Source organism: Adelges cooleyi, unplaced genomic scaffold (assembly GCF_023614345.1).
Source record: "Adelges cooleyi isolate 19-005CV unplaced genomic scaffold, UGA_ACOO_1.1 ACOO_flye_CR_arks_rails_tigmint_CR_PRNA_6, whole genome shotgun sequence".
In the NCBI taxonomy this organism is placed as follows: domain Eukaryota; kingdom Metazoa; phylum Arthropoda; class Insecta; order Hemiptera; family Adelgidae; genus Adelges; species Adelges cooleyi.
The window spans coordinates 50,793-66,456 of NW_026096296.1; the positions used below are offsets into that span (position 1 = coordinate 50,793).

Here is a 15,664-nt window from a genome sequence, read left to right on the forward strand (position 1 = left end):
TTTTCTAGGTAAGTGACTATTAGTACTGTCTCTCCTCTTAATTTGTTTAGACAAATTTGATTGTAACAGCAATTATCCAGTTCTTTTGGTCAATAAAAATTGTATTTCTAATGTTTAAGGTAAGAATAATTTATTAAATAAATCAAATTAAAGATGTGGATATAAGTGTATATTACTAGGTGTTGCTTACAAGTTAAAGAGATATTTCACCTATCATTTCATAGATATAGACTTGACGCAATGGATACGCAATCGATCCATATTATTTATCCTTGAAGTCCTATCTTTGAACTAGTATCTTCAGATCACACAACTCTAACTAAGTAACATCAATAATAACAATTTTATGATTGTAAATTATTATGAAGGTTTTCTGTTCGATTGACAGTCGTAGCATAATATCTCTAATGTTAACCACACGGTATCGGTTAAACGTCGTAAGTAATCACCATGTATATACATATATATTGTCATAAATATGTTATTTATTTTCCAAACGCTAAAAATGTAAATTATATTAACAATAAGTTTAGATGACCTTGTCAGGGAACTTAAAAAAAAAAAATAAATAAAAAGCATAATATCTGCGTATAAACATTTCTCCCAATTTCCAATTAAGAGCATTGTATCTAGTTAGGTAATTAAGGTACTTCCCCTTAATTTTGAGGTTAAACACTTTTGAAAATTAAAATATTAAGCAACATGTAAGTTAAACAAATATTTTTATTAGGTATTTTTTGCCCAGTGTAAGTATTTCATCGAAATTTCCGCTGTTACAGAAACTGTGAATGACCCTGTATATACAGAATGGTAGTGTGATCAAAAACAAACATTATATTTTACATTTTTGCTTTCGTGTTTAAACTTTTTTTCTAAAAGATGTTTTTTGTGACTCTGGTGAAAAAATATAATGTTGCGTTTTCCCGGTGGTTTCAAATTTTCATATGTACACATAGCCCATGCGATAGCTGTTGTTTAAGTGTAAAAAAGATGTGTACAAATGACTGTGTAACACGTAGACATTGATAGAATATTGTACTCGGTATTTTATTATAGTGCTATGTATACTGAAAAATATTATTTTAGTGTTACTACTTTGGTTGACATATCGACACGCCGACCTTATGACTAGAGTTGCAAGGAAATCACTGTAACACAAAAAGTAAAACCCGGTATTATAATTCATATCTTTTTAATAAGTTGTATTAATTGAATTGTTTCAATTATATTGTCCAGCACTATGAAGCTTCTCTGTATTTTAATAACGCTTGCCTTTGTCAACGTTTCACCAAAAATGACCAGTAATTATATAATTTTTCCACATACCTTTTAAAGGTAGTTAAAAATCTAAACAGAAAATTTAACACTTAATTCTTCATCATAGCGCACTATGCAAATTCGGCTTACATTACAAGTCAGTACCAAATTTTCATATGATGTAACATAAGTTTGTAATAATTAATTACAGACAAACACATAAAGGAGGCTTTTGATACAAGTAAGATACATACATGCTTGTTTAGCAATAGTTTTTTTTTTTATATCAGTTCAGAATCTAAGTGAACGGGGTATTTAGCAACAGTATACCAAATAATACTGTATATATATATATTAAATTGAAAAAGAAAATCAATACACTCAATAGATTAAAGTTCTTATAGTTTACATAGAACATTTTTTGGGCTATACAAAATTCCTCTTTCACATAACAGGCTGAGTAGAGTTAAGTTAAATAGTTACCTTAAAGCTAAGAATATTCTTGATCTGAAGATTTTTGTGTATAATTTTATACATTATTATGATTTCATTTGAAATTGTGTATATAGCTTAAACAACTATTTACATATAGATCCTGCTGGATTGGAGACTGCAATTTCAAATATCATTAACGGAGATAAACCGTTTGGTAATCATTATATATATGAAGAAAAAAATAATTAAAATATAGATTGCTACACAAAAAAAGTGTTAAACTTGTAGTGATAAAAAAAATTCATCAATTTTTATTATTATTATTTCAGAGACACTTAATTTGATGTTGGCTATACCGGGTAATAATATTTCTTATCACTTATTGGACGTTTTTCCAAATAGTTGCTTGATAATAATTAATAACTAATTTGGGCAATATATGTTTTCGTTTTAATTACAGAAAAAACAAATATTTTCAGAATTAATCATGGAAACTAATTGTTTTATACTATTTATTCATTACGCAGATTCCTATAATGTATTTTTATTTTTCCTATGGCTCACATTTTCAATTAATAGAAGTCTACCAAAAAAAAAACCCCTTTTAGATTTTAAAACTCTAGCTCAAATCTAAGTAGTACCTCGTGTTTTTTCGTTCAAGTAACATGAAAAATATTAGATTTTTATTGGAAAAATTTTAGTTTAAAATATTTTTATATTTTTAAATGTGTTATTTTCTGACAACTTCCAACGTCGTCTATAAAGAAACTGGTCTCGAGATTTATTCATAAAATAAAACTTATAAATAAAATCTTACAAAATAATGGGTATATTCTTAATATTTTATAAATTACAAAAATACTGAATCCTGACGTTTCTTAAGTGAACAGGCACTTTTTCAGGTCATTCATGTCAGGTGTGTACATGTTATGTCATCAAATTTACTATTTGCAGTTAATTAGTACATACATAGTTATGTTTCCACATAGTTTGATAACTTTTTTTTTGTTTTAACTTTAGATGAACCATTTATTATGAAATTACCAGGTAACATATTTGTTAATATTATACGGTTTTTGTTTAAGTAGCTTGTGATTTTTTTTTTACTTGGTTAACATTGGAACTCTTAATTTTTCTCAATATAAAATTTATTATCATTTCTGTCATAATAAAATATATTATATAGTATTTTTTGTATTTTATTACATATTGCCATAGCTGGTCAAGAGGCAGTGCAAGCAGCCATATCACAGTTTACAAGTAATTAATATAGAGTTTAACATTTTTTACCAAAATTGAAAAATATAATATTTCTAAGACATAGAGCTCTATAATGTTTTTTGATACAAGTCTTGATAATCCTTTGAAATACAGTTCAAACCAATGTTAACATTTTTACATAAATTATATGTGTGTTTTTTACTATTTTTATACAGCCATCCCTGTGCCTAAATTTGGCCCGAACGAAAGTAAGCAAGTATTCAATAACTGATGTAAATAGTCCTAAGGTCTTAGTTTCAAAGCCAATTAACCAATAAAAAAAAAATGTAAATGCTTTAACTTTTTTTTACAGATTTTGAGAAGGATTCATTGGGACAGCTTGGAGAAGAGAGAAGACTTATATTAGGAAAAGTTACAACAAAATTACTTACTGATGCAATAGGTAAATATTAATATTTTGTGTAGATTGGTACTAGTTTTACTTTTAATTATAATTATTCTATTAGAGAATAGTACAGTCAACCACAATTCCTTTAGCTAATCAAAAATGTTTAAGCTCACAACTTAACTACTATCGTCCATTGTCTCATCTCAACAAGGATAATTTACTGTCGATATATATATATATATATATATATACATATACAGTTATTATGTTTAATACATTATTTGTTTTGAAACAATTAAACCCTTGACATTTGTTTTATATCAATTACCTTTCCATGAGGTCGGTTTTTAGGTCCACACTCGTTATAAATTTTCGTATCGTTACATATATAGCTTATTGAAATCTATAATATTTTGGTATCATTAATTAAGACCGTCCCTCCAGTGGATGACTTCTTTTTTCTGTCAATCTGCCATTTGTAAATATTACATATATTATCCTTATTGTTCTACATTGTAGCAAACTGCATAAATAAAAATATAAATAAATAAAAACTAAATCCATAACAATAACTCCATAACTCAATAGTTTATTATAACCTTAACAGTTTTTAGGTGTATATATATATATATATATATATAAACGAATGTATAACAATTTACTTTATTATTAAAGTAAATAAAGTACAACATTTTTCTGTCAATCTGCCATTTGTAAATATTACATATATTATCCTTATTGTTCTACATTGTAGCAAACTGCATAAATAAAAATATAAATAATAAAAAACTAAATCCATAACAATAACTCCATAACTCAATAGTTTATTATAACCTTAACAGTTTTTAGGTGTATATATATATATATATATATAAACGAATGTATAACAATTTACTTTATTATTAAAGTAAATAAAGTACAACATAAATTTGTATTTATTATCAATATTAAAAAAAAATGAATACATCAACTTACTGAATTTACTTACTGTATAAATTATATTATACAAAAAAAGAAAACTAATTTACAATAGTGTAATCCGAGTGACAGGCATTTCTGAGATTTATCCTTATTATAATTAAAAATACCAGTCATTAGTAGTTATTATTTGGTTGTATGGAATAGTATTAAAATAGTGTTAAATGTTATCAAATTTAAAATAAACTTAGTTAATGTACCACACAGAATAGTAGAGAGACCAAAAACAAATAACAATATAAAGCTTCCAATTCTTCAATTAAAATAGTGCTATAGTGCAATGTTTGCAAGGGTAAATTATTTTTTGGACATGGACAACCTCTGTCTCGTTATTATTATTTTCCATGAAAATTCTATTCACTTCCACGCCATCAAATAACAAGTTGGAATTTATGCACGGAGATATAAGTTACTATGTATTTCATAATTACAATTGCTTTGACTTATCATAGATAATAATTATTAGTAGTCATTATTTTTGTGTATGTGAATTAGTATTAAAACAGTGTTAAACGTTTTAAAATTTTTAAATTTATATAAGAATTGTACTGTACAGAATAACAGTTTTGACTAAAAGTAAACAACAATATATTTATTTAAAAACGCTTTTTTTCGACACGTTGGTAAACTACTACTATTCTTGTGTCATCGCAGACGTTTTTAATTTACATAAGTACACATAGTCGATACGATGTTTGTTAAATGTGATAAAATAGAACGTGTACAAATAAAAATGTAACACGTATGTATTATCTAAAAACTGTACACGGGATTTTATTAAAAATTTCATACATTTTTTTGAAAAAATAATTATATGGTTAAATGAAAAAAAAAATATGAGCACATCTGTGTATACAAAATTCAGTTAATGTATATATGATTCGAGAATAATTTGAAGGCAATAAATAAAAAAATTGAACAGATATTATGTACAAGGTCATTTTTTATTATGGGCCCGAATTTGGTTAAACTGGTCTTAACCTAATAATTCAAATATTTTTTACTAGTAATTTCATGTTATGCGCCCACAATTTCCCTATAATGATAATATTCCTACCTCCTCCAAAACTGATTATATTCATACCACCTTTTGGAACTTGAATGGTAACGAATACGTTTTATTCAATTTTTAAATTGAGAACATAATACTTACAATTGTGACGGTTCAAGTAACTATCGAAAAACTTAATTTGAAAGGAGATAGAAAATAACAATTTGTGGAAAATTGAGTTTAAATTATAAGAAAACGAAAATTATTAAATTGTTAATTAAATAAAGTGAGATGTAGAGTTGCTCACCATAAAAAATCACCCCGTATATGTTTTTATTTTATAACAAAAACCACAAGTGTCGCTAATTTTTGTATAAATTATTTTAGTGCTCTGCATACTGCAAAATATATTTTATATAATACATATTGTTGAACACGCCGATAGAAAAAGTAATACAGACTTTTAGAAATCTTATTTCTCTTATAAATTATATTATTTGAATTGCTTAATTAATATCATCCAGCACTATGAAGCTTCTGTGCATTTTAATAACACTTGCCATTGTGAACGTTGCGCCAATTATGACAGGTAATTATTTAATTTTTACACGTACCTTTGCAAGGTAGTTAAAAATCTCAATAGAAATATTAATATTTAATTATTTCTCATAGCGGACTATGCAAATTCGGTTTACATTACAAGTCTGTACCAAATTTTCGTACGATAAAACATTTTTTTTTTTTTATTATTTTAATACGTTAGATTGAAATAATTTATTACAGACAAATACATCAAAGAGGTTTTTGATAGAGGTAAGATAAATTATTATTTTCAGATGATATATAAATTTACAACAAGCTATAAGTTTTTGTTTTATATCAGTTCGGCATATAATTGAACGGGGTATGTAGTACCAGTGTACCAAACAATACTGTATAAATACTAAATAGTAAAAGAAAATCGAATAATTTATATTTATAAGTACTTAAAAGAGTAAAATTCACATTGAACATTTTTTGGGCCTTACAAAATTACTAATTCGAATAAACGGTTGAGTAAAGTAAAGTTAAGTGTGTATATACTGAAAAAGACAATTCCTATAATCTACATAGAACATACTAAGCTATACAAAATTACTATCTAAGTAAACTGCATGCGGTCTATAAGCACATTTGCATAGCTCTAACGTTTAAGAAAAAATTGGTTTTAATAAATTTCGACAAAGTCAATTAATTTACCCGTTAATTTATACAAACTCCAGGGTATTATATTTAATTAAAATATTTTATTCTATGAGTATTAGCCACTTTGGTTTATTTTAGACCAAAAAGCCTGGCAAATTTCGACCACATAGGATAGTCCAATTTTAATTCTGCAAAAAGATTCCAGTTTTTTGGCTACAATATTATGTTTTTAGGAATTCGATTTTCATTTTTAATTATTAAACTGCATAAAAAAAGTTGCCAAAGAACTCGTATGTCTCTGCAGCATTGAAATTGGGCCATCCTAAATACCCCTTTAACATAACAGGTGGATTATGTTCTAATGATGTTTATGAATCACTATTATGATTTTATTTGAAATGTTGTATCCAGCTTAAGCCGATATTTGATTATAGATCCTGATGCATTGGCAACTGCAATTTATAATATTATTTACGGAGATAATACATTTGGTAATCATTATTATTTAAAAAAAAAAAAATAATTAAAATACAAACTGCTACCAGAAAAGAAGTGTTATAAAAAATCGAACATCATTAATTCATTAATATATCTTATACTTATTCCAGATGTAATAAGTTTAATGTTGGCCATACCAGGTAACAATATTTCTTATCACTTGTTGGACGTATTCCCGCATAGTTGATTGTTAATATTTAATAACTAATTTGGGCATAACATGTATTTGTTTCAATTTCAGAAAAAGCAAATATTTTCAGTATCGATCATGGTAACTAGTTGTTAAATACTACTAATACTTAAATGATACCACGTGTTTTTTTCGTTTAATTAACATGGGAAAATATAAATTTTCGTTGAAAAAGTTCTGGTTTAATACATTAATTGTATTCTCTTTCATTTTTCTGACAACATCCAACGTCGTCTATAAAGAAACGGGTCTCGAGATTTATTCGGAAAATAGAAATTATAAATAAAAACTAACAATAATTGGGTATAGACTTAATGTTTTACAAATTACAAATATTTTTGATTCTGACGTTCCGTTAGTGAAGGGCCCTTTTTTCAGATCATTTATGTCATGTGTCATGCATCAAATATTCTTTTAAAAAAAAATTTTCGAACACATTTACACTAAGTTTATTATCCACATAGATTGTTAACATATTTTTGTTTTAATTTCAGATGACTCATTTATTATGAACTTGCCAGGTAATCTGATTGTATAATATATTTTATACTCCTGACACTTGTTTCTTATACAATTATTATAGTTTTTGTTTAAGTAGCTTGTGATTTTTATTTTTTTTTTAATTAACATGGAAACTTATCCATATGGGAACTTTTTAAAAAATATGTTATATTTCTGTCATAATAAATATTTTTTATAGTATTTTTTTGTAATTCAGAACATATTGCCATAGCTGATCAGGTGGCAGTGCAAGAAGCAATTTCCCAAGTTACAAGTAAATATAAAGCATAACATATTTTTTTTTTTTCCAAATTCGAAAAATATATTATAATAGCTATAAGTTACAGAGCTATATTATATTTTTTATAACAAGTCTTGATAATCATTTGAAACGTAATTCAAACCAATGTATACATTTTTACATTGATTATAATATGTGTGTTTTTTATTATGTTTATACAGCCATCCCTGTGCCTAAACTTGGCCCGAACCAAAGTAAGCAAGTATTTAATAACTTATGTGAATAGCCCAGAGGTCTTAGTTTCAAAGCTAATAAACCAATTTTTAAAACGCTGTAACTTATTTTTGTTAACAGATTTTGAGAATGATTCATTGATACAGCTCGGAGAAGAGAGAAGAAGTATAACTGGAAAAGTTACAAAAAATTTACTTATCGCTGCAATAGGTAAATATTAACATTTTTGTGTAGATTGGTCCTAGTTTTACATTTAAATATAATTATTCTATTTTATATACCATTCAATAATACATTTATAATTTATACACATCTCAACAAATAAAGCTTTTAGCTACATAGATTCTTGAATAGCCTTCTTGGATAGTATTCCGACGTTTGCTCCATAGTAGACCAGAATACTGTCTTTCCAAGTATTTTAAATAATTACCCAGATATAGCTCTTTAATTATTGACTTCATTTACGAATGCTGTATCAACAATATATTTTATTATTATATCACTAATAATATAACAATACATGTAGGCATAGAACTCACACAACATTGATTTTACTAGGTTATTCTAACATACAACTAATAATAGCATTATGATTAAACCTTATTTGTTTTATTCATTTATTGTCAATTTAAACTTTTTTGATCAGTCGCTTGTGCAATGTCTTTTTAAATGAATAATTTTGCAAGATATCGAAAAGATTGAAGATCAAAACAAGAATAGTACACATTAAAGTCAATTAAATTTTGTTATCCTAATCTGCTAGTTATATAGAATAAAAAATTTGAAATATGTCTTTATTTAACTTTGTCGTAGATCCCATATTGGGAGGCTTTTTTTCTGACAATCTACTCTTTGTAAATACTACATCTATTATGCTTATTGTTCTAAATTGTATTAGATTGTATAAATAAAAATTAAATGAATAAAAACAAAATCGCGATAAAAATAGTTGCGTATTAGAATTGCGGCTATTCTTTCTGCAATTTATTTTAATAAATTTCATTGCATAATAATTGTTACATATTATAGAGGTTTTTTATGGGCAATGTCATTATTTTTCTGTTATAATGCTAAAAATAAATATAGATACGAGTATATAAGTTAAGATTGACAAGTTTTAAAAAACCATTTTTTTTTTATAATTTTTAAGGTAAAGGAACACCAAGATTCCGTAATCTTACCGAAATATGTCGTCTAATAGGTTTGCTCCGAAGTATGCAAAGCCCAGATTCATATATAAAAACGGCTATTGTTGATCAAGACAATTTTGTTTGTACGTTAACTTCTCAAAATGGCAGATTCCAATACATACCTGACCTCTATTATGCTTTGGTGAGGCAAATGGTTCCTAATGTTTATGAAAGTATTGGACACGTTTTCAATGATATACAGAATTGGTTCATGTAAAATATCAATCGTAGTTGATTTTAAAAATTATACTGCACATACTGTTGTTTTTTTACTTTAATAATATTTATATGTCACACTTGTATCTAAATTTTCATTTAAGTCAATGTATTAGAAATTAAACAATTTCTTTCATTGATATGTTTTAATACTATAAACCACTTGTGATACAATATAATATTTACCTTAGAAATTAAACAATAATTAATATTATTTTATAAAATAAGTTTGATTTTAGTTGTATTAATATTACACAAATGAAATTTCAAAACGATACCAAATTTAAGTCCCTATACTTGTTCATGCTTAAAACCCCACTTAAAAGATCAAAATACAGAGTGTCCAGAAAGATTTGGCAAATGAAACAACTTTGGTTATAGTGAATATTTTTAAGACTTTTTTTTTAAATTAATTTATACTGATTTGCGCTATAAACACCACTTTCTTAATTCAATTTATTTTAATTGTTTTATTATTTTAAAATAATTTGCTGAGTATTTTGACTGGTCGATAACCAGTTCTGGATAGTTACATTATACATTTTCAATATGATAGACGTTGGATATGATAAATTATCTTATAATTTAAAAAATCTCTATAATATGATATTAGTACAATTAATACTGATAAAATAAATATTTAAATGTTACATTTTTTTTCACAAAAATAAAGGCAATTTTTTCACCTACATATTCAAACACAATATTAAATTTCAACTGTTATTTTTCTACATTTTTGACCTGATAATTATTCCTTATGTGATTTCTGTTTAGTACTTTGCAAGTTTATCATCATCAAAAATTTAAGAGTTATTATTTATTTTATTTATTTCCCCAGTCTTCTATTTTTTTTTTATCTTTCTTATTTCTATAATCGCAATCTGTCAATAGACAACTATTATTCAACCGTAGGAGGTATCTTGGAAGTATTAACAGCCTTGTGGTGTTGTTTGGAAGCTTTTGCAGCCTTGCACCATTACTGCTTGGAAATTAATCACAATCTTATTGTGACTTCGGTCGTAGCTGGGCGAATCGAAAAAGCCACTAGATTTAAAGGACCTAAGACGGCTGTATAGTCTTAAACTCTGTGGACTTCGAGAGCCGTTAAGTACTTGAAAATACAGCAAATAAAAATTGTTAATCTAATAAACTGGTCGATATGATCACGGTTAAGTTAGGTCAATTGCATAAATATAGATTACCAATCATAACGGTAAAAATATCGTTACTTTTTAAAGACTATAAGTGTAGAGACGTACAATAACATATCATTCGTACAGAAAAAGTGTTTAATTAAATCAACATCATTAACGTCAGATAAAACTTCTACATCATCGCTGGAAAAAGACAAAGTACGTGGAAATATTGTATAATTAATAACTTTAGAGTAATAATAGAACTAGGAGAAGTTAGGATGAATTAATAACATACAAATATACCTCACATAACGGACATTATATTTCCATCTCTCCATTATCCATATTGCCATTTTATGTTACCCTATTTTTATTAAAAATATAAAACAAAAAATAATTAGATTATATAATTTAAAACTACAGATTAAAATTTTAGAGTTGTTTTTATGAATCTTACCAATCACAAATTGAAATTTTAAAAAGTTAGGTAGATTAGTAATGGACGTTAATATACTATAATGGTGGACCGGAGTAGTTTTACTGTAACGATAACGTTTAATATGCTAAAATACCAAATAATTATATAAATCATAATATGTTGGTAGTACAAACAATATTTAAATGTTACAATATATTAAAATATATTTTTCACAAACCGACCACCGTAAAACCAATAACTAAAATGAAAAGTATATTAAATTTAGCTCTAAAGTTTTACTACTTTGGTTGACACATCTAACACCGACCAAACGACTAGACGCAATAAAATCCCTAACAGCAAATGAAAAAAACTATTAGACAACATGCTATCTTTCTTAAAAGTTACATTTTTTAAAATATCTAATTTATAATATCCAACATTATGAAACTTTTAAAAATCATAATACGGTGTTAGTACAAACAATGTAAATTAAACAAATATTTAAATGTTATATTATTATATTTTTTTTTAATAAAGAGAATTTGAACGAAAATAAAAACTTTTAATGTTTTTATAACATAATAGTTTGTACAGGGTCATTTTTTATCATGGACCACACAATATTCCACTGAGTTTAATTAATAATTGAATTATTTTTTCATATAATTTGACCACCATTTCCTTATAATGATAATGTTCCTACCACATCACAAACTGATTATTTTCCTATCAACTTTTGAAACTCAAATGGTAATTCATTGATTTTATTAATATTTGAAATTGAGAATAAAATACTACAAATTTTGACGGTTCAAGCTATTATCAAAAAACCTAATTTCAAGGAAAGTAAGAAATTAACACTCGTGGAAAATTCAGATTACATTATATGAATACATAATGAAAAAATTATTAAACTATTGATTCAACACAGAGAGATGTAGAGTTACCCACGATAAAAAATCATCCTATATACGTTATTTTTTTATATTAAAAAACAATTAGTCTCACTTAAGTTTTTTATAAATTATAATAGCGCTGTGCATACTATAAAAAATATTTTAATTTTGCTTCTTCAGTTGTGGACACATCGACGTGACGTTGCGACTAGTTAAATCACTATAACACAAAAAGTAAAACAAGATATTAGAATTCATTTTTTTTTATAAGTAATATTAATTGAATCGTTTCAAAAATATTATCCAGCACTATGAAGCTTCTCTGCATTTTAATAACGCTTGCCATTGTGAACGTTGCGCCAATTATGACAGGTAATTATTTAATTTTTCCACATACCTTTTTAAGTGTTTAAAAAACTGAATAGAAAATTCAATATTTAATTATTTCCTATAGCGGACTATGCAAATTCAGTTTACACTACAAGTCAGTATTAAATTTTCATACGGTACGACATTTTTATTTATTTTATCATATTTTTACATAAGTTTGGAATAATTTATTACAGACAAATACATCAAAGAGGTTTTTGATAGAGGTAAGATATATTATTATTTTCAGATGATATATAAATTAACAACAAGCTAAAGTTTTTTTTTATATCAGTTCAGAATATGAGTTAATGGCTTATATACTACCAGTATATTAAATAATACTGTATAAATACTAAAATGAAAAAGAAAATCGAGCCAATTATATTTATACTTAAAAGAGTAAAATTCCTAAAATTTACATTGAACAATTTTGGGACTTAAAAAATTACTGATCCAAATAAACGGTTGAGTAGACTAATCTTAAATGGTTACCTTAAAGCTAAGTATATTCTTATTCTGAAGATTTGTATGTATAATTCTATACATTATTATGATTTTATTTAAAATTGTGTAAATAGCTCTATCACTATTTGCTTATAGATTCTACTATATTGGAGACTGCAATTTCAAATATTATTAACGGAGATAAAACAATAGGTAATCATTATTATGTAACAAAAAAATATAATGAAAATATAAATGGCTACCAGAAATAAATGATAAAATTATAGTGTTATAGAAAAATTGAACATCATTAATTCATCAATTTATATTATTCCTTTTTCAGCGACACTTAATGCGATGTTAGCTATACCGGGTAATAACATTTTTTACCACTTATTGGACCTATTTCCACATAGCTGCTTGATAATAATTAATAACTTATTTGGGCATAACATATTTTCGTTTTAATTTCAGACAAAGCAAATTACTGGTTTACAATTGAACATGGTACCAATTGTTATTTACTACTAATACTTTACATAGATTCTTATATAACGATATAATTAAAGTTTTTTTGTAATAATAATTTTTCATTGAAAAAATTCTAGTTTGAAATATTTATCGTCTTTCATTTTTCTGACAATATCCAACGTTGTCTATAAAGAAACTAGTCTCGAGATTTGTTTAAAAAATAAAAATTAGAAATAAAATCTAACTAAAGTAATGGAATGAGGTAATATTTTACAAATTAAGGTGCCATTAGTGAACAGCCCCTCTTTGAGGTCATTAAAGTTATAAGTTTCTGTTATTATGTCTTCAAATTAACTTATTGTTATAAATTTACAAATAAAAAAATAAAAAAATAGGTATTGGACATCTTTTCATGTAATTAATTATCCATATAGCTTGTATACATATTTTTGTTTTAATTTCAGATGACTCATTTATTAGCAACTTACCAGGTAATCTGTTTGCATATACTATACGTTATTTGGTTCAGTACCTTGTGTTTTTTTTTAATTTTATTAACACGGGAACTTTATTTTTACTAATCTAATTTATTATAATTTCTGTCATAAGAAAATATCTTATTTAGTAATTTTTTGTATATTTTTAGAACATATTGCCATAGCTGACCAGGTGGCATTGCAACAAGCAATATCCCAATTACAGGTAAATATAAAGTTTAACAAATTTTTTTTTACCAAACTCGTAAAATACTTATTTCAATAGTTTAAACTCTTAGATCTATACTATGATATTTATACAAGTCTTGATAATCTTTTAAAATTTTTTCAAACCAATGTATTCACTTTTTCATTGAACTAATGTGTGTTTTAGTGGATAGTAATTGAAGGTTTGATATTTTGTTACACAGATATCCCTGTGCCCCAACTTGGCCCGAACGAAAGTAAGCATTGAGCATGCATTTATGAACTGACGTAACAGCCAATATACCAATTTTTATTTAATTAATTCAATTTTTATTTAAGCAAACTTTTAATAAACGGCGTAAATAACCCTTAATTTTTAGTTTTTAATCCATTGAACTAGTTTTTTAAATTTTTTTTTTTAAACACTGTAGCTTATTATTTTTCGCAGATTTTGAGAATGATTCATTAGCACAGCTTGGAGGAGCCAGAAGAGAAATAATTGGATTTGTTACAAAAAAATTACTTATCGCTGCAATAGGTAAATATTATTATTTTGGATAGATTTTTACTAGTTTTATCTTTAATTATAATTGTTCTACTTGATGTACCATACATTTTTAATATACACATACCTCAACTAGTAATCCTTTTAGCCACAAAGATTCTTGAATAACGATGCTAACACCAGCTGATATTCGGTCACTGTTAAAGAAAGTATTACCGTCGTTTGCTTTCTTGTGGACCAGCATAGTGTCGAACCAAATCTTTTAAATTAATACCCAAAAGTGGACTTTCTATCATTGATGTCAAATGCAAAGTTTGTTGCATCCGTTTAAAAAGCTTACTCCTTCACTTGTTGGGTAAATGAGACTAACAACATTAGTACCCTTAACATAAAGTCGTGCTCTTTAAATATGATTGTAATGACTGCCTTTCGATTATGACTGATGTCCTTTAATAATATTAATGGAAATGCTTATATGTGATCTTATTTCGATTATTTTGTACGTTAGACATCCAATTATCTCACGATAAGGTTATTAATTAATAAATTTGGCTTATTTTCAATTTGTTTTTAGTGCGTTCTAGTTTAACACCTAGAAATGGTTTAACTTCATTTTACATAGTTAACTTAATTTTTTCTTTTTTATTGCTCACATGTAAAACTTTTTCCACATAAAAGTAGTAAAAACAAACACACATTACTATACATTTCCATCTACAAATATTGATCACAGTTATTTTCCACCAAGCCTTTATATTTTATGATATTATTAAATCTTTTATCCCAGCAACGAGGAGCTTGTTTGAGATCATTCAATGACTTATTAAGTTTACACTTTACATACTATGATTTCTTCTTTGACAAAGTCCTTAGGTTGACTCACAAGGCTGTTGTGAGGTCCATTTGAGTAATATGCGTTTTCTTGTGTTTAAGATGAAGGAACACCAGGATTCCCCAACCTTGCCGAAATATGCCTTCTAATAGGTTTGCTTCGAAGTATGAAACACCCAGATACATACATAAAAACCGTTATTGTTGATCCAAATGATGTTTTTTGTGTGCTTATTTCACAAAATGACAGATTCCTATACAGAACTCATATCGGCTATATTGTTGCGGCAAGGCCAATAGGTCTTAACCGTTATGAAACTGTAGATGTTTTGTTAGAGATGGCTTCTTGGTTCCCGTACTATCATTAAACAGACCGTCAT

At 26.2% G+C, this 15,664-nt stretch overlaps 1 protein-coding gene and 2 long non-coding RNA genes across 10 annotated transcripts; all 3 read left to right on the plus strand.

The window, feature by feature from the left end:
- Positions 1 to 2,916: 2,916 nt before the first annotated feature.
- On the plus strand, positions 2,917 to 3,395 carry LOC126844039 (uncharacterized). The gene is made up of 3 exons (XR_007686522.1): positions 2,917 to 2,952; positions 3,129 to 3,161; positions 3,266 to 3,395. It is a non-coding gene; the product is annotated as an uncharacterized LOC126844039 (long non-coding RNA).
- Positions 3,396 to 5,747: 2,352 nt separating this feature from the next.
- Positions 5,748 to 9,667, plus strand: LOC126844037 (uncharacterized). 8 transcript variants are annotated; one of them, XM_050581883.1, is made up of 8 exons: positions 5,748 to 5,859; positions 6,054 to 6,083; positions 7,195 to 7,224; positions 7,638 to 7,664; positions 7,844 to 7,918; positions 8,107 to 8,139; positions 8,240 to 8,329; positions 9,270 to 9,667. In XM_050581883.1, exons 1-8 carry the CDS (start codon positions 5,799 to 5,801, stop codon positions 9,524 to 9,526), a joined length of 603 nt encoding a protein of 200 aa, XP_050437840.1. In that variant the 5' UTR covers positions 5,748 to 5,798; the 3' UTR covers positions 9,527 to 9,667. The 8 variants fall into 8 exon arrangements, with proteins under 8 accessions (XP_050437840.1, XP_050437844.1, XP_050437841.1 ...); XM_050581887.1 differs by having other exon boundaries at positions 7,877 to 7,918; XM_050581884.1 differs by having other exon boundaries at positions 7,862 to 7,918; positions 9,270 to 9,666.
- A 4,501-nt stretch (positions 9,668 to 14,168) lies between these two features.
- Positions 14,169 to 15,418, plus strand: LOC126844038 (uncharacterized). Its single transcript, XR_007686521.1, has 3 exons — positions 14,169 to 14,205; positions 14,397 to 14,486; positions 15,387 to 15,418. It is a non-coding gene; the product is annotated as an uncharacterized LOC126844038 (long non-coding RNA).
- Positions 15,419 to 15,664: the final 246 nt, after the last annotated feature.

Coding starts and splice junctions, on each gene's coding strand:
- LOC126844037 (XM_050581883.1), top strand. CDS start 5,799: ATGAAGCTTCTGTGCATTTTAATAACACTTGCCATTGTGAACGTTGCG. Junction 7,225..7,637: donor TATTTTCAGTATCGATCATG/GTAACTAGTTGT, acceptor TTTTAATTTCAG/ATGACTCATTTATTATGAAC. Junction 7,919..8,106: donor AGCAATTTCCCAAGTTACAA/GTAAATATAAAG, acceptor ATGTTTATACAG/CCATCCCTGTGCCTAAACTT.